This window comes from Podarcis bocagei (assembly GCF_964188305.1).
Source record: "Podarcis bocagei genome assembly, chromosome: 5".
NCBI classification, from domain to species: Eukaryota; Metazoa; Chordata; class Lepidosauria; order Squamata; family Lacertidae; genus Podarcis; species Podarcis bocagei.
The window spans coordinates 64,492,929-64,511,722 of NC_138129.1; the positions used below are offsets into that span (position 1 = coordinate 64,492,929).

Here is an 18,794-nt window from a genome sequence, read left to right on the forward strand (position 1 = left end):
CTATTTGAATAATTATTTTTTTTCTTTGCAAACTTGAGCTTATCCTTCTTAAAAGGAAAAAAATAAATAATAGGCTAGGCAGTGTGAACCATAGAATTCTGAATTTCCCTTTTTGCAGGATTCTTTTCGTAAAGGAAAATTATCCAGGGTATTTATAGGATAGGTATTTGTTGGTAGTAGAAACATTCCTTTAATGGAATGAGGTGCATTCCTCTTATGTTCATGTTCTGCATTTATAATTGCCTGAGTTTTCCTTGGCTGATCTGGGCACAGGAAATCAAGAAAATTGTTCATTGGGCTCTTGCAAAATCTCAATACCATTGTCAAAACGCCTGTAATTTTAGGGAAGCATTTTAACAAGGTGATGTAGCAAAGGTTACAGCATCTGAAAAACAGAATGAATTGGTTTTCATTGGTGTTTGGGGTAAAACATCTCCCAAGTTTGGTACTGACCATGTTTCTGGCTCAGATGTCTGAGAAAAAAATACACTCTCCCCAAACAGTAAAGGGAGATTCTCAGAGATACTTTGCCTTTAAGAAACTTACACTACTTTTGAATACAGGCAACAACAGATTTGTGTGTGTCCATTTGAGGTGTGACTACACATGTGCACATCGCAGAGACCCAGAAGTGGTAGGAAAAGCAGGCACAGTCAAATGGGCTCTTGCTGTCACACATCATGACCTGGACTGCAACCCTTGCGCAAATTGGGGGTTGCCTGCACATTGATACTCTCCTCTTTCTGTCACAGAATTTATGATTAATCGTTTCTCCCGGAAATGTCTCCGTTTCTGTTCAGTGGCCAGCAACCATGGTGTTTCCCTTTCTGTGTTTTCTCCATGTAGGAATCTGATAGTGGAGTGTATGGGGACTTCAGTAGCTACTTGCAAGTCATGCCATCATATTACGCTGCCACCCAGGGGTCCTTCCATCCAGGCATTTTGCCACTGGCGCCTCAAAACCCACTGAAGGTAAGAGGAAAGAGTTGGCACGCTTATTCCTGAAGCGGCCAATAAATTACACTACACATCTGTGATGGATAGCCTTTCAGCATTCTCATGTATTTTTAAATAGTATGCAAATGAGAAACTTCATTAGGTACAGCTTTCCAAATGCAGTGGATGAGTAGGATGAAAGTGCAATAAATAAATGAGCTAGAATTCCTTCACACATACATATGAAATGTAGTCAAATTTTTATATTATATATATATAGAGAGAGAGAGAGAAGCAGAGAGACCAATTTGGAAAAGTTCTGCATACTAGTCTGTTTCTCTGTTGGCACCTACATGTTGCTAGGTTGATGTCTTGTGCTGCCACCTAGTGTTCAGAAAACACATAATGCAGCTTAAGAATTTGTCAGGGCTGCTATACAAAGTCTTTTGACTTCATTTTGTTGCTATTGAAAAACATTCCAAGTAGCCTTATGGTTTGTCCTAGTCCATTTATTTTATTTTATTTACGTAACTAGATCTAGTGTTGGTCATCCATAGAGAGCAGTATAGTTTGGTTATAGAAAGGATAATTCAGTATTCTTTCAAATAACTGCATACACATTGCTGTAATAATGGACTTTTATGATGTTTAGATGACACCAATAAGAAACGAAAAGCGGGGCTCTTCGTACCTCATCACCACTCCAGAAGATGGCCCAGTGGAATACGTTGGTCAGCAAACTCAGGGCTCGGGAGTACATTATGCAGAATTGTATCTTAAAAGAAAACGTGTTTATTAAGATCAGCATCTTGCTTGGAGTCAAAGCCACATTCATGTCATCCTTACCTTTCACTTTTAATATGTATTGTAGATATTGGAGAACCAATCTATGTACCAATCTAGTAAATTTATGTGTGGGGAGCTACTAATAGCAGATACCCTCCAGACTAGTTTCTATGCATTGAGTGACAATTAAGTTATTTCTTAAGCTCTTAAAGAAATGGCAGCTTTGCCCCCTTGAGAATGTCTCTCGAAGCAATAAAATAACAGTGAGAGGAAATGTTTTTGCTGGGAAAGTTGCAGTGGTAGTCCTAAAGAAACAATTGTGCTGGGTTTTTCCTCCTTCAAAGATTTAGATTCCTGGCTGCAATGTTAAATTCATGTTTGATCCTGATAGCAATATTCCTTTATTGGCTTTAATGGGGCTTGCATATTGGATTACAGCCCAGACAATGGTTAGGTTGAGTGTAATCATTGCAGTACAGTCTAGTCAGAGTAGGCAGATCTTTTCTGGATTAAAAATAAAAAATAAAATAGCAGTTGTAGCTGCTAAAGTGGAAGTACGCTAGGAAGATATCGACGCACTTCATTAAAATAAATGATTGCTGGCAATACCAAGTGTGCACGACAAAATTTCCATGAAGAGAATTGATAGTAGCTGTGCATTTATAGTCTTAGGCTTCTAGGTCTATTTCTTGTTAATCGGTTTCTTTGGGGGGAAATAATGTGAATTTCCATTTGGTATCCAGTGGAACTGAATGCATTGCTATCTTACTGACTTGCATTTAGTTTAAGGATCTATCTGCTCCAAACCCTATTTCTATACTACAGTACTCTTGATTAATCACTGCCACCTTGGAAATTCTTCAGTATATTTTCTTGCACTTTATAACCATGGCAATTATTTGTGTTCACTGGAACCGGGTGGAATGTGGTGTATTCATGCTTTTTGCTGGCTCTTAATTTATTTCTAACTAAGATTCACAGAAAGCTACTTTCCTGTTGTTTGGAACATGTTTGAAATAACCAATACAGCTGCCATTTTCCATAGTAACCCCAATTTGCAGGTTTTTGTTTCTGAAGTAAGATTTAAAATGCATGAGGCCCAGCATTAGCAATGGTAAAATCCGCAGTGGGAGGTTATGAAGAAATATACATCAATGAAGGCAGCATAGCTTGTCTCCAGTGAAGAGAGATCAAGGTAAGCCTGATTGAAATCCAGTCAGATTTAAAGTTAGGTGCAGTTTACAAGTTTCTTGATTAGGAGGCTGTTATATAAAACTAATATACATTATTCAGAAGTAACAGAACGTCGTAGCGAGATTTTTCTTCTCTGTGTTTAGTATTATTCACATTGAATGTATCTTTTCTGAGCAATCAATTTCTCTGTAAATAAATTGGCAAGCTACACTGAAGTATAAAGCTGGCGTGGCTTATTGTGTGCTCCTGAAGGTACATTGTGAATGTTGGGGAGGGGGAAAGGCCTGTTGTGAAGCGGAGAAAGGGGAGGAGTTGTGTCCTATGAATGCATAGTCTTGTGGCACATTTTAAAGACACTTATGGTGCTATAAAAAGCAAGCCATGTCAATATCAGCAGGGCTGCCTTTCTGAAAACTTGATTTGTTTAGTCAGTTGAATATTTGTAACCCTAGTACATGACAACTCTTTTCTTGAAAAGTCAGTGATCCCCTAAAGTGTATGTGTTGTATTGTTAACATGACTGGAGGTCATATTGCTTGAATTTTTAAGTTTCTAAGACAGGCTGGGCAACCTCCAGGCACCATAGGTTACCCCTCACCTCTGACCTAGAAGCGCTGCTCTATTTAATTCACGTTGTACTTATGGACCAACCTATTTGCACAGTAAGGGCCCAGATTTTCACAGCAAACTGACTGCCAGTACCAGTGAGGTTATAGCTGGCACTGTGATTCTCCCAACAGTTTGACTTCACCTTTAGAGGTGCACTCAAGACAGCCAACACCCCTTGAGAAATGTTGTCTCAGCTACGAATGAAGGCAATGCATTAATATTAATTGATAAAATCTTTATTTTTTTATAAAGAATAACAAAGTGCATACAGAGTACAGTGGGGGGAAACAGGCAGTATTTGCAAGAGGGTTCTTACTTGATAGCATTTCTAATTTGTTACACATTATTGCAAATTCTGAATAATTCCTGAAAAGCAATATCTGACTTTAGGAAAAAGATTAGTCTTCCATCTGTTAAGACAAGCAAATTCACAGAGTATGGCAATGCATGCATTCTGGCCCCAAAGCTTGTACATGGCTCTCTTCATTGCAGAACATACTGAATCCTACTTCTTTTATAGCAAGTACACAATGCAGGAATAATGTACATCCATCCCCCTACTCCTGGTTAGCATGTTATCTCTTGTAATATCTTCATTTACAGAGTGCACATTAAAATCCATGCACCATTCAGCCTCACTGGAGAATCCATGCACCATTCAGCCTCACTGGAGAAATTATGTCTTCAAAACTCACTATTCTGCTTAATTGTCACTTGCAATCTGTTACCCAATAAAAACCCCAAATGTTGTCATGCTTCAGTGGTCTTTCCCCTTACATTGCACCCCTAAGATTATAGTTTTCCTTTTAAAAGAGAAGGAATATAGGAGAAGGACTGACTTCTGTGATGTAGAAATTTTATTGGACTAGATCAGAATGCTCCAGGACAAAGTGCCAATGGTGTCTGGATTTTAATGAATATACTAAAAGCAAATGCTACAAATATATATCAAGAGGGAGAAACAATGCTGGGATGACAGGAGTTACTTCAGGTTTGCTAAACACAAACTGCTTTTGCGAGTTGATGCAAGCTCAAAAAGTAGCTTGGCATGTGTGGCACAGATCCAAAGTCCCTTTGTGTGTAGGACAAAACTGGTGTTGGATTCCAACCAAAGTTATCTAGCACACCTCCTTAATATTCATTTTTGAATGCTGTCAGGAACATTTCTGTTTATCTGCCATGATTAACATTTTGTACTGTAATGACAGCCACTGCACTGTTTGGAAATCATATTTTTCTCTCTAATACAACATGATTCAAACTTTGTATAGGCACATATCACTTAACAGTAGCCTTAAGAGATTTTTTTTCCTCCCTCAAAAGTACTTGGCCCAGCAGCTGAGATCCTACAGGTAGACCCTGTTGGCACAGATATATATAAACTGGCAAAATGCTCAGCAATGTTCTCTGCTGCTTATCGGACTCGCGTGTTGGCTACTCAAACAGAAAAACCCTTTTCAGACACAACATTACCAAAGTACAAAATTACACTAGGTAATAAAAAGGCCTTGTACACTTTTCAAAACATTTAAGTGGCAAGTATAAAATGCATGGATTACATTTTTTGGATAAGTGCTTCAAATCCTTGAATCAGATTGTGAAAGCTTGTCCGCTCACCTGGGTCTTGAACCCAACACTTCCCCATCAGTTGGTTAACCTAATAAATGAAAAGGGTATGTTACGGCTTACACATTGAAATTGCCTTTATTCTTAAAGAAATAAGATTCAGACATTTACGTTTGTGTCTGCATATACACAAACATGAGCCAATGGCTGGGTCAGGAAGTGCAAAAGTTGCTCGATTATCAAGAGTATTGGCTACAATAGCAGAAATAGCCAATGTTTAATACAGTGAGCTTAACTATGGTATCAGTAAAGCTCACATATTATGAGGGAGACACTCCAGGTTGAAGAATCACCACATTCAACGCTCTACTAGAAGGATGGGGGGGGGGGAAATATGCCGGATCCAGGGACTGGCATTCCCCCCACCCCATATTATGGGCCTAAATGAGAAGCTTCCCTCAATTCACTCCGAACAAGCCCTCTCTACCACCTGCAGGAGCACTGCCAGCTATGGAGGTATATCCACAAGGAAGCTTCTCGGGGTGAACCTCCTCTGCCTGCAGAGAGAGGAGTCTATAGCATCCTATGGCTCCTGGGATGCCTTCCTACAGACCAACAGGTTGTGCCCATAATACTTGCTGCTTTTGTTGTAATCTCTACGATAAAATCCTCTAAAATACAAGTACGATTCAGTTAAGAAAAAATGTACAGTGGCTAGTCAGCTGGTAGCACTTTTTATATTTATATTCCTTTCTTTCTTTCCTGACAAAGTTCAAGGTAGGTAACAAAAAAATATGGGAATAGGTCAGTAGATCAGTGGGAGAGAGCACCTACAAAATCAGCCTTTGAGAGTTTTCTGCATAGCCCTGACTGACATGAGTACAGGTAGTATAAAAGATGTGATTGAAAATTGGATGGCATTTCCAGGGGCAGTTGAAAGTTTAAAAAAGAAAAAGAAGAAGCTAAAAACAAAATATCACCTATCCCAACTGTGAGAGAATTATGATTGAAAGAGCTTTTTCCTGTGAAAGCTCATAAACATCAAGCTGATGGGAATTTGCCCAATACAAGACGATGCATAATAATTCTTAATTAATGCCTTACCTCTGGTGGGCAATTTTTAGGACATGGCAAACGTTTGCCTTCTCCTAATACCCGCACAAGCCGTGTCACTGTCATCTGGCCTTGAGTTGGTCCAATCATATTCAGGAATTCCTGCAAGTTATGAAAACCCACATTTAATCTCATTTCTCTGTTAGTAAAAGGGTATAGCTGGGCTGGGTGCCAGAGTCAAGGGAGAGGGTCGGAGTGGTGCCTGCTTGATGGCAAGGGCCCAAAGGTAGGTAGCAGAACCTTGGACTACTGGCGTGGAGGCGGGTAAAGAGAGGTTAACGGTGGGGGAAATAGTTGGGATATGTATGCCTGCACAGCTGCCATTCCAAAGACCAGCAATGGTGGGTTGTACATAGGTAGAAGGGAGGGAGCATGGGCACTGGGTCAGAGGGTTACGATAAATGGAATGCAAACAAAAGCAAGCAAGTCAGCTTTGCTGTAGAGACCAATGTGGATTACAGAAACCTGGGGAGACTGAAACTGGTAGAACCCAGGCTTCAGTTTATTGAACGAACCCCTCCTTCCCTCTTTGCTGACCTGTTGTGTCTAGCTAACCAAGGATTGGGACGCCCAACCCCTTAGGAACAGTTTCACATCTTTGCAAAGGATGGACCCCTAAAAGTGAAATTTCCCAAAATAGAGAGAGGGTGTGTGTCCTTCAGGTCAAGCTCAGCACAACTTTAAAGTACAGGGAGCCTGCGCTTGGAGAGTTTCAAGAACTTGCCTACTGGTAACCCAATTTTATGATGACTATATCCAGTGCTTTTCTTCAGGGGGTACTCAAAGAGGTGCAGGTAGTGTATACCCTTAAGTGTGGCACTGACTGTAACAACTTCATGGTGAGTACTGGCACCTATTTGTCTAGAAAAAAAGCACTGGCTATATATCAAATTGCTTTCTTAAGACAACCTAGAAGTAGAAATGGTTCTCCTGTGAACATAAATAACTAGTTTCAAACAGAAATTATGGGACCAGCTATATAAAGCATGATCATTTTCATCAAATAAAAGGTCTATGTTCATCCTTTCATTTCATCCCAACTTAAGCTTAGGAGTTTCATAAGTGCTTCGAGGGTGGGGATCGTTTTCAGACAGTGAACAAGATTCCCCTAAATGCAGTGTTATCCATGTATGCACACACTTAACTGCCCTGAAATCTGGGACTTCTAAGGATTAAAGGGGGAAAGGACCCCTTAAAGCACTTACACACACATTACTCTTATTTTGGAAGAAAGCATATGGGAAAGAACTTTTCCTTTCACAGCTACTTACTGCCATCGGACTGCACGCAGGATCACAGTAGGTCAGTAGCTCATAGAGAGTCACTCCAAAAGACCAAACGTCTGAAGCAATGTAGAATTTGCTCTGCAGTAAGCATTCAGGAGCATACCTGTAACCATATAACGCTTTCATTTACTCTTGGTAGAACTGCGGCACAAAAGCCAAAACTCACTTTGCATCATTAAATAGCAGAATTCTGGATAGTGATGTTGCCGTCGCAACAGAAACTACTAATACGACTCCATATGCTTCACACAAAAGTATTATGCATCAATTGAACAAACAAGAAAGAAACAAATATTGAAATAATTAAAGGTAAGAGAAAATTGTAAAGAGAAACAAATATCAAAGGACTAATCTACACCAGTCAGTTAAAACATTTAAAACATGTAATAAAAATGTGACACCAGAAGGCGCTGTAGAGCAGTGAGCCATTGTCAATGTAAAATTGCATTTAGAGCTTATACTACTTTTTAATAGTGTTTTCCAGATCAATATAGATCCAGCCTATGTCTGTTTTCAGGCAAAGACAACTACGAGCCAGATTATAGTTTTGCAAGTAATTCCTATACCTAACTACAAATGTAAGCATAAAATGCATCAATAAATATATGTACATGCCACCACCTGTCAAACTGCTCTTGTACTAGAACATGCAATACAAGAACCCTTTCTTATGGTCAAGTGATCATTATCAAGTTAAAACCTCCCATTACTTATTGATAATACCTACCATGAGGATAATCCATAGTGACACACAGTGCAGTTTCAGCTAAAAATAATATCTCTTGCAGCAAAAACTTGCTAGCTTGTCACTATATATATATCTCTCTTTCTTCCTTACCAGAACACAGGGCTGTCTTTTTCATCATTGACTTTGTAATATTCCTTATCCGTCTCAATTGCTTTGGTTAGCCCGAAGTCCCCAATCTTCACTCTCTGTTCATTTTCAACTAGAACATTCCTTGCGGCTAAGTCTCGATGAACATACTGTTGAGATCCCAAGTAGTCCATTCCCTGATGGTTGAAGACACACAAAATTTCAAGTATTGTTTCATTCTCTTGCAATTACCGTATTTTTCGCTCTATAACACGCACCCGACCATAACACGCACATAGTTTTTAGAGGAGGAAAATCCGTAGGCATGCCACCCGTAGGCATTCCCTCCATAACACGCACAGAAATTTCCCCTTACTTTCTAGGAGGAAAAAAGTGAGTGTTATGGTGCAAAAAATACGGTAATTGCTTTCTACCTCAAACACCTCTAACAATTTTCTTTAGAATTTGTACACCCAATCCTTCTGTTTGGTAAGCTTTTCAGTGCTCATAGTCTGAACCTCCTACAGAACCAGCTAGAGTTTTGGAACTAAAGCACATGGCAGGGTGAAGAATCCCTAGGCCTTAGGCTCTTTTTTACTTTTTCTAAAAAGTCCTCTCTTTTTGCTGCTGCTGCTTGGTTACATATTATTTAGCCAGAGAGGAAATTAGCAACAAAGCTTTAATACAAGGCTGTATTATCATTTTCAACATCGTTTTCAACTTTCATAAATGAAATCATTCACCTCATAAAACATGGGGCACATTAAAAGTAAGAAACTGGGAGCAAAGATAAAGTGAAGGATATACATGGTTTTTTATCAGGTTGTATGAAGAACCAGCTACACACACCTTAAAGCTCCTTAAACCCCAAAGTCGGATTCAGGGTACCTGCATCCTGCCATCACCAAGGTCACTAACTGGTGCCCCCACACTTGTGGACCCTGTCCCTCTCCCAGGAACTTGCCTTTTAAGAAACCCCTAAATACTTTTTGCATTTATCTGAGCTGCTTATGGCTGCTGTCCCATTAGCTTTTATTAACTTTTTTGCTCAGTTGGTTGTTCTTGCATTTTTATTGTAACTGAAGGGCTGGCCTTAACTGGGATGGAAATGTTAAATAAATCATTCTTTTCAAAAAGCTAACAACCCTCCCCCCAAATTCATGGATTATGATTTTAAACAGATATTTCGATTCTGAACACATGAATGAAAATTAAACATCAAGACACTTACTGCTACAACTTAAATATTAAAATATGTATGGCATTACCTTGCAGATTTGTACAGCGTATTTCAATTGCTGTTTCAGACCGATTTTATTCTTGTTTAGTGGAAGATATTCCTTTAGGCTTCCAGAAGGAAGAAACTCCATGATCAACTTAATTCCATTTCCACCTTTGATCAAGAAAGCCAAAATTATCCCAAGCAATTTTCAGAGTCAACGCCTATTATATAGTGAGTCCAGCCAGTGGTGGTATGGTAACATCTTTATTCATGGCAGCAAGCAAGTAGAAAGACACACAAAACCCCAGCCCTGCTTCTATATATAGGCACTTGGGCTAGGACTACCCAACCCAGAAAGTAATCACTACCTCCCTTAATTAGTTCCTGGCTGCTCTGCTACTGTTCTGTGCCTGCAAATGCAATACACAACACCCTTGACCACATTATTATTATTATTATTATTATTATTATTATTATTATTATTATTATTATTATACTGCCCTTTACCTGGGGGTCTCAGGGCGGTCAAGTATTACTTTTTAAGTATTTTCCATGGTCCATTTCATCCAGTGTTTTCCTAACACCTTTCCATCCCTCCTAATCTTTCTGTTCCAAGGAAAAGAATGATTCACAATGACCGGAAAAAAGGTCAGTTTGTCCATTTTCCCAGCTGCCATAACCAGGGGATGTAACATGTGTAATAAATATGTTCAATGGGATTAAGACAGAAGTATATTGTATTGCTAGAATTTAGTAATTGGTCTCTTCCTAGATATGTCGGGGGGGGGGGGAGAGGGATAATTTAAAAGCAAACAGGAAAACTGAAAACATTTTCAGAACTTCCAGGGCTTACCATCTTCGGTGCAGATTCCTTTGTATTTCACGATGTTTTCATGATAAAGCTTCCTCAGAATTTCGATTTCTTTCTTTAGCTCAGCAATATGGTTCCCACCACAGTCAGGTTTCAGTGACTTTACCGCCACTTGTTCTCCAGTATTATCACCCTCAGGGTCGTACCTGCAGAGTTCAACTTTTCCAAAATGGCCCTAATTTCAAAAAGAAAATAAAAAACCATGGTCAGCCACCACACACTTGCTTTGCAAAAGAAAGAGAAAACCAGGCAGCTACTTCACCTAGGAGAATGTTTCAATGATACCCAGTGATAAGGCTGCATTCGTGATCAGCCATCACTGCAATAACGGGGTGACCTCGACTACTCAGAAGTTCCACAGAAGAAAAATGAATAGGAACCAAATCCCTGCTAGGTTTCTTTTACAGACTTTTGAATGCTTCTGGCTTTATTGCCTTATGGACCAAAAACCACTCCATACTGGGTGCTTCTGGGTACCTGCTTCAGTCCCTCTTTGCAATACCAGAACATATCTACTGAACATACAAAAGCAGGGGTGGCTAACCTGTAGCCCTCCAGGTGGCGTTGGACTATGTTGGATGGGGCAGATGGGAGTTGTGGCCTTCTGGATGGTGTTACTTAGTTACCACAGATGTCAAGCAATAAACAGAATGTCTATAAAACGTGTGTGCGGTACTTTCTCTCACTGAAGTGTTTGCTACAAGTAAAACGGGGGCCTGGAACTTACACCAAGGGAGGTGGGACTCCCAGGTAGGTTTGAGCTAAGGCATCTCTCTACTCAGAAACCTTGCCCTTTGCACTCTGTGCTGCTTTTGGAGCCCTGTGCATATTTACTTCTGTCAGAAGGGAATATTCCACACTTCACTTGCTCTATAAACATATGAACAATCCATTGCCCTGCACAGAGAAATGGGCTGACTTAACACGTTATTCCCATCTCTAAAAACAATAGAAGGAACACAATGCTGAATGATCACAACAAAAATACAAGCCATCTATGTTTCAGCACACCATGACTACAGGTGCAAAAGGGGAATAAGAGCACCTTGTACAGCACCTCAGTGCCAAATCTTCAAAAAATACTGAGCAGCAGCAATAGAAGTAAACATACCTCGCCTAAGTCACGAATGCGCTTCAAGAAGCGTTTCTCAAAAATGGTAGGATCAATCTCTGCATTAGGCTTCTTCTCCGAGACGATATCAGGATCTGACACAGGTAAGAATATTAGAGTGGTACAAATGAGTACTTTTACCCTTTAAATTTTCAAATCTATTTTTACATATGTTTACTCTGCATTTCAGCAGACCCCATCACCTTGCTGAATGTTCTGTCAAACTGCAGATTCCTAACATTTGTGTATCTTCCTCTAAATCATTGGCCCCAGTGAAAATCTTCCCAGAAGATGGACAACTGCTTTAGAAACGAGGGAGTTAAACTGGCAAAGGGAAGCTGGCAATATCTGAGGGCAGGGATTAGCAGTCACCCGCTCCATTCTGAACGTGCAGAGTAAACCTTGTAGTCTTATTCCTAGCCAAGAGCCAACCACCTTCTCACCAAGGCAAGCAGAATCATAGCACAAGGTGTGGGCAAGAAGACTACACACAACCTCTCAGTGTATACTAAGGGCTATGGGAGGGGTATTAACACTGGCAAAATAATCATTAATACACAGGAACCGATGGTGAGGCAGAGCTTGACAGCTCTACCCTTACGTCACCCTCGATGCTTCCATAACTACTGTAACACAAACAATATTCCATGACAACGGCAATCCAAAACAGTGTCGGGTTGCAGATTTTTATGTATAGAGCCATCTTGGTAACTATCTTACTTTCTGAACAGCAAATCCCTTCTGTGCCTGCGGGGGACTATATATGGCTTTTTTATACTGCCATCAAGATGTTTGCAAATTCATTAATGTTAATGTATCCCACAGAGCAAAGAAAATAAAACTGACAATGAAGAGGGGAAATAAGCAAAATAGATGACTTACTTTGTTCTTCTAGCTTGTTGATGTCTCGCATGATTGCTCTGAAGAATGGTCTCTGGCTGGGGTCATAGTGCATGCACTGCTTCATCAGATCAGCCAGCTCCTTGCAGGATGGGACTGGAAGTGTGAAATGCCCTTCATAAAACCTCTCCTTCTGCAAGATTGGTTGGGAAGACACCTGTGTTATTCATAGAGCTAGGAAACACGCCTTCTTTCACACCCCAAGTTTCAAAAGAGGCTGCCTTCCAGCAGGAAATATCCTTTTGTAGGGGAGCTCTTAGCAGTGGACTGAGGTTTTGCAAAACCCCACTGGGGTTTAATTAGGCTACTCAGAATGTGGCTTCTGTTTGTAAAACTCTACTGCGCACTACGAAAAGGTTCTTCGGCTGACATCTCCACTTGCCCTACACGCTTTCTACAAGAGAGCTAAAAATGTATTTCCACAAAAGGCAAAATATAGTAAGAAAGGGATACCTTAACGCCGCCACGCCACAGCCACCCAGGCCTTACCTCTGCTAATGTCTTGTCTTTAAGTGGCACTTCTCCATTGTAGCAAATTTCCCACAGTGTTGTACCAAAGCTCCACTTATCAGCAGCCACACTTAATTTTTTTGAGTCTTCTACACATTCTGGTGCAAGCCAAGGGATGCGCTCAACACATTCTGGGAGGAAACAAAAAAGAGAGGTGAAAACGGTTTTGAAGCTAATCATGGTATTGGTTGCTTAAATACAAGTTCCTTTTTAAACTACTTTTTTTTTGGGGGGTGTACATTGAGGAGACTCACTTTTAACGTAAGAACAGAACTATTAATAGAAATAGCCACTTCTATAGAGAAAATACATGGAAGGAAAGAATCTGGAAGCAGTTATGGAATGGGTGTGGGTTCAAACCCCACATCGGGCAAAAAAACCCCTACATTGCAGAAGGTTGAATATGGTCCATGTGGTCGCTTCCAATCTACATTCTATGTATCTGCCATATTTCAGCTGTGCGAACAGTCTTGAACTACCTGAGTCACTTGAAAGATTCATTTATTGCCCTCTTGTTTCTAGGGAGAAACTTGCTAAATCTTGTTTTTTTACTTTTCTAGTATTCAAGGGATCTTGATCTATATACGCACAAACATTCTTAGTTAATGTGTAAACAATCTGCCCATTTTGAGGTGTCCTTTGAGTGCCCTATATTGCAAGAAGGGTGTATAAATATCACATTTTCAAAAAAAAACCCAAACCAGTAATTTTGGCCTCTTGGACCCATGTATACCAAATTTCAGGGCTGCACGTCATCAATAGCTATTCCAACACTTTTTTTTAACACAAACAAGTTCAAAGTTGCCTTCATATCATGGGGTAGTCAATCGCTTCAGAACCCTAGTTTCTACTGTTCAATAGCATTGAACAAAATGAAAAACTATAGTTAACAGGCTTGTCTGTTTGCTCACACAAAAGGAGGAACAAAGTACTGCAAGCAGAGAGTCAAAGCCTAGATATGAGCATGTAAATGCAACCAGTGTGCAATTAAGTTATGGCATTCAGTACCATGCTGTGGGCAAGTTAGTCCTTCTAATATTAACCCAATTGTAATATTAAGCGCAGTTCGACTTTTTAAGCAGAAGTTGAATGGCCATCTGTCATGGATGCTTTAGTTGAGATATGGACAATGCCAGCTATTCTCAGTGCATCTCTTTGGAAAATTAGTGCCAACACACTCTAGACATACACATTGATATACAGATGCATGATACAGGTAGTAAGGTTGTTTTCTTTACAATTCTGATAAAAACTATTTTCTAAAAGAATACCTTTTCTAGACAGCACTGTTATTGGAATTCCTGGGTCGCTCAGTTTTATGAAAGGTCCATATTCATTGTCAATTCCTTCCCTTGCCAAGAGTATATTTTTTGTGCAAACGTTTCCGTGAACTAGATCTTTGTCCTCCTGCATTTATAAGAGAATGTCATGAAATTGGCATGTTAATATGATGGCATCCAAATGCACCGGATACGTTTTTGAATAATCTGAAAAACGTGCTTAGAACAACAGTTCACAAAACACTACAGAAGTTCATGGAAGGCAAGCTTCCACTCACTTTAAGACTGACTGGGCCTATGTGTGCATATCAGAATGCATAGCCAATGCAAGTTGCATTTTGTGATATGGAAGACTTGCAGAAAGAATTGCTATCAGTAGATAACATCTGGGACTTACCAGGTAGCTCAATGCACTTGCCAATTGCTTTGCTACTTTGAATTTCCAAGGAGTAGTAAGCAGATCACTCTTGCGGTGCATGAAGAGATCCAGAGGTCCAAATTCAACAAACTCTTCTACCATAATGTCTGCAACAAGCACAGGAAAAACAAATTAGTGGTGTAGGAAGAGCACAGATACTTCAATCGCTTTAATGCATTTTTAATTGAGAGGGAAACTGCAGGCAAGGCATATTTCAGGCAGGTTTAACTTAGAAACATATGCATCACCAGACTGATTTTTTTATTTACGGTAAATAGAGAGAGAGAGGTGTCATTTTAAGATGAGGAATTCAACTACCACTTCGTTTTGAAAAGCAGTACTCAAAAGATTTCACTTACTTTCCACATCACGGACACAAACTCCATGGAGGAGGACGATGTGTTTGTGGGAGATCTGCCTCATCATGCTTGCGGTCTCAAAAAATGCCTATTACACACACAGGGTGACAGAGCAGAGATTTTAGATCAACGAAACTACGAAAGGAAGAAGCAACAGTAAAAGTCTAGAGACAGCCAGTGTCTAAACAATAACCAAGTTCAGTGATGTGCATATGTTTAAACTACTGCTTGAGTTTGTTATTATCCATGAGCAAAATTCCCCTCACCAATTACAATAGCCCAGGTAAGAGGTTTTATGTAAAGTCCTGAAGCCACAGAAAGATCCTGGAGTGATTCATGTGGCTGTAACGTGTCAGACAGAAACATAGGCTGCCAGTTTCTAATGACTTATAAAGGGAAGCAGTCTGCTGCATTTCTCCAGTGATGTGCTGTCCAAGAAACACTTGCTGGTCTGCACCATTAGAGGAGCAGTAGCTTAAGATGCAGCACCTGTTTCTACCCTATAAGGACACGCAGGAAATGAGAAACCCCTATGCAACACACATCTTCCTCTCCAGACAAGAAGAAAAGATTTCCTGATACATCAGTTACTAACAAATTTGGGACGCCCCATTCCTAACTGGGTACATGAGACAGATCTTTCACATACAAAGAGACTAGTTTCAGTTCAACAAATACCTTTAATAAATGGGTATTTTATCTCTTCCCAAGTTGAAATAGGCATTGATGTAGCCTCACAAACAATTGTATGAACTCCCACCCAGGTTATAAACCGTAATTTCAAATGGGGTTGACAATCATTTATAGTCTTGCATTACAGACTGCCTATAAAGACTTAGCAGCAGTGACACCAGCCATTTCATAAAGTGAAACATACCAGAGAAAAGTGCCTGTGACTAGGGTCCAAGACTTTCAGAAGAACCTTCATCGCCTTTTCAGCCTGATAGCTCTCATCTTCCTTATACCTAAGGACCCCAGAGTAAATCTGCGTTCTTGTTCCTCTGCCAAGGTGTTCACCCTAAAGTATAGTTTAAATCCAAAAGTTAGAAATTGTGCCATACTTATTATCCATTGGCTTTAGAACTGCAAGGAACATCACATCACATCACTTTGGGTTTTCATTATCAAGAGGTATATTAATTGTACTATACTCATTTGATAGATAAGAAGCTAGAGATCAGTCTTCTGCATTGGTATCAAATGAGTCCAACGTGACAGATATACCGTATTTTTCGCTCTATAACACACACCCGACCATAACACGCACGTAGTTTTTAGAGGAGGAAAATCCGTAGGCATGCCACCTGTAGGCATTCCCTCCATAACACGCACAGACATTTCCCCTTACTTTTTAGGAGGAAAAAAGTGAGTGTTATGGTGCAAAAAATACGGTAATTAGAATATCGCCTAATGGCTTCTTTTTCAAACTAACAAGATATGAATGAAATTATTTTGAAATCCTAAAAAGTAATACCACTTGGGTTGCTATCTTTTCTTCAAGCTGCAAGTCAGTTTGATGGGACAGCCTTGATAATAAGTCATTTGTACTCAAATGAATTCTGGAGTCACAAGAGTGTTCTGCAAATTGCAGTAAAGTTACTTAATGCTTTACAGAATCATGTGTGGTATGCATTTCTCATTAAGGAAGTCTTCCTCTTTAAAACAAACTGATCTGAGTAACCTTTCACCTAAAAACAGCTTGACTCATAGCTCCCTCTCCAAAAATAGATTAGAATATCCTTTTTGCATCAGATTAATAGCAGTGCATACAATAACTTGCAGGATTTTGAGGAGGCAGAAATGAACCTTTTTGTTACCACAGAAACATGAAGGTGCATTGTAATCTGAACATTTACGACTGATTTCAACAGAGGTTGGGATAAGGTGATCAGTGTTTTCCTCCATTTTCTTAGACATTGGTATTAATATTTATCAAAGAGTAATAAAACACAAAATGTTTAAATGTCATGATCGCTTACTTGTATTATTTCTTCTTTAAGGATTCGGTGGAAGCTCAGCTGTCCTAACGGGCAGACTGGTTGCCATTCTAGGGATTTCTTTGTCGCCACCAGCAAATTGGAGATTTCTGGAAATACAAAAACCATTCACTAAAACACTTCAAATAGATTTGCCACTTCATGTGATGTTTCCAGAACAGTGGCAATTAGCCAGCACTGGGGTATGACTGTAGTAGGTAAAACATATGCTGAACATACTCTTCAGCATTGCTCTGCTTAAAACACAGAAAGCTTAGATGAGATACAGACTTTTTCTATGAGAAACACAAGTTGAAGTTAAAGGTTTTCCATGAGAAATATACCGTATTTTTTGCTCTACAAGACTCACTTTTTCCCTCCTAAGAAGTAAGGGGAAATGTGTGTGCGTCTTATGGAGCGAATGCAGGCTGCGCAGCTATCCAAGAAGCCAGAACAGCAAGAGGGATTGCTGCTTTCACTGCGCTGCGATCCCTCTTGCTGTTCTGGCTTCTGAGAGTCAGAATATTTTTTTTTCTTGTTTTCCTCCTCCAAAAACTAGGTGCGTCTTGTGGTCTGGTGCGTCTTATAGAGCGAAAAATACGGTACTTCTGTAAAGTATCTTTACTGAAAGACCACCTTAAAGACTCTACCTCTTGGCTTTGGCTGACAGCACTTCTTTAGTGTGAAGACAATATTGTCTGTCCTAAGCATCTGTCCTTTTAAATGGTCCATCAACTCCTTCAGAGATAGAAATAACCGATCAGATCCATGTAAACGACATCCATCTTTAGTCATTTCAATCTGGAAGTTCTTGTACTGTTTTGTAGGGTTCAGCATTTGCTGTGGGAAAGGAAGGGAGACAGAATAAATCATCATCAAGTAAACCCAAGTAACATGGAGATAATAATTAGGTCTAAATGTATTCCTGAGGAGATTCCAGTAAATGCAGTGAAATCATACTAGAGGTTTGTGTATCAAGCATTTGATGAAGCATTTTCATCCTATCTTGTGACACAACGAAGGAGTCCTGGATGATTCATCACATGTATGATAATGAGAGGAAACATCACATGTATTTTCTCAGCCAGAATCTGGAACAATGTCATCAATAGCTTTGCCATCCAATGTAAGTTGATCAGTTAACAGTGCCATGTCAATCAGAGAGGTACAATGACAGATGATTTCAGAACTCCTTGGCACCAAAATTTCAGATTAATACTTTAGATACACATAGATCACACTCCAACTGGTAGTAGAAATACTACAGATGAGAAGGGACCGCCACACCTTATTATATAATCAACCACTCCCTGTCTCTAGTTTACCTTCCAGATAGCAGAATGGTACATAGTATGGAGTCTGCTTAAATTTGTCACATGCAGAAATAGACTCAGCTAGTTTCAGCTTGCAGGCTCTCTCAGAAATAAGTGGGAACAAATTGTCACACTTGTGCAGGAGTCTCATGAGCATATAAAACTAGCAAAGGCAAGACTTTTCTCAATCCTAAATCCATAAATTATTTTTTATAGATCAAAGTACAGTCTTTACAGCTAAAGCTATCGGGCATATAAATGATAACTCTTACCGTACCTGTGAGTATTCACTACATATAACAGTCATGAGGATGTTATGGAAATCTGTACAGCTCCACCTCAGGACATACATCCCCTCCTCATTTCCTTCTTGCTTCAGCTTGTTGATCGCATAATCTGTGCTGGAAGTGTTCAAAAATGAGCAGTTATACTCAAAAGCCTCTTGAAAGCAAGTGTCATGTAGCAAAACTCAGCCAATTTTTTAAAAAATATGGGATAACCACAGCATAGACATTTCAGGTAGGGGCCAT

At 39.7% G+C, this 18,794-nt stretch overlaps 2 protein-coding genes across 3 annotated transcripts in view; one reads left to right on the forward strand and one right to left on the reverse strand.

The window, feature by feature from the left end:
• Positions 1–3,138, forward strand: part of RAVER2 (ribonucleoprotein, PTB binding 2) — a 46,033-nt gene extending 42,895 nt beyond the window's left edge. For both annotated transcript variants that reach the window (XM_081193737.1, XM_081193736.1), the window contains exons 13-14: positions 847–972; positions 1,589–3,138. In XM_081193737.1, the coding sequence (XP_081049863.1) occupies positions 847–972; positions 1,589–1,735 (273 nt within the window). In that variant the 3' untranslated portion in view covers positions 1,736–3,138. The remainder of the gene's footprint in view (positions 1–846; positions 973–1,588) is intronic.
• Positions 3,139–4,303: 1,165 nt separating this feature from the next.
• JAK1 (Janus kinase 1) overlaps positions 4,304–18,794 on the reverse strand; it is a 38,122-nt gene continuing 23,631 nt past the window's right edge. Inside the window, exons 10-25 of the mRNA XM_081193674.1 lie at positions 18,542–18,665; positions 17,602–17,791; positions 16,955–17,061; positions 15,853–15,993; positions 14,976–15,063; positions 14,596–14,723; positions 14,190–14,325; positions 12,898–13,049; positions 12,391–12,541; positions 11,509–11,603; positions 10,380–10,572; positions 9,573–9,697; positions 8,329–8,501; positions 7,476–7,593; positions 6,196–6,306; positions 4,304–5,182 (exon numbers count right to left, since the gene is read on the reverse strand). Of these exons, the coding sequence (XP_081049800.1) occupies positions 5,081–5,182; positions 6,196–6,306; positions 7,476–7,593; positions 8,329–8,501; positions 9,573–9,697; positions 10,380–10,572; positions 11,509–11,603; positions 12,391–12,541; positions 12,898–13,049; positions 14,190–14,325; positions 14,596–14,723; positions 14,976–15,063; positions 15,853–15,993; positions 16,955–17,061; positions 17,602–17,791; positions 18,542–18,665 (2,134 nt within the window). The 3' untranslated portion in view covers positions 4,304–5,080. The remainder of the gene's footprint in view (positions 5,183–6,195; positions 6,307–7,475; positions 7,594–8,328; positions 8,502–9,572; positions 9,698–10,379; positions 10,573–11,508; positions 11,604–12,390; positions 12,542–12,897; positions 13,050–14,189; positions 14,326–14,595; positions 14,724–14,975; positions 15,064–15,852; positions 15,994–16,954; positions 17,062–17,601; positions 17,792–18,541; positions 18,666–18,794) is intronic.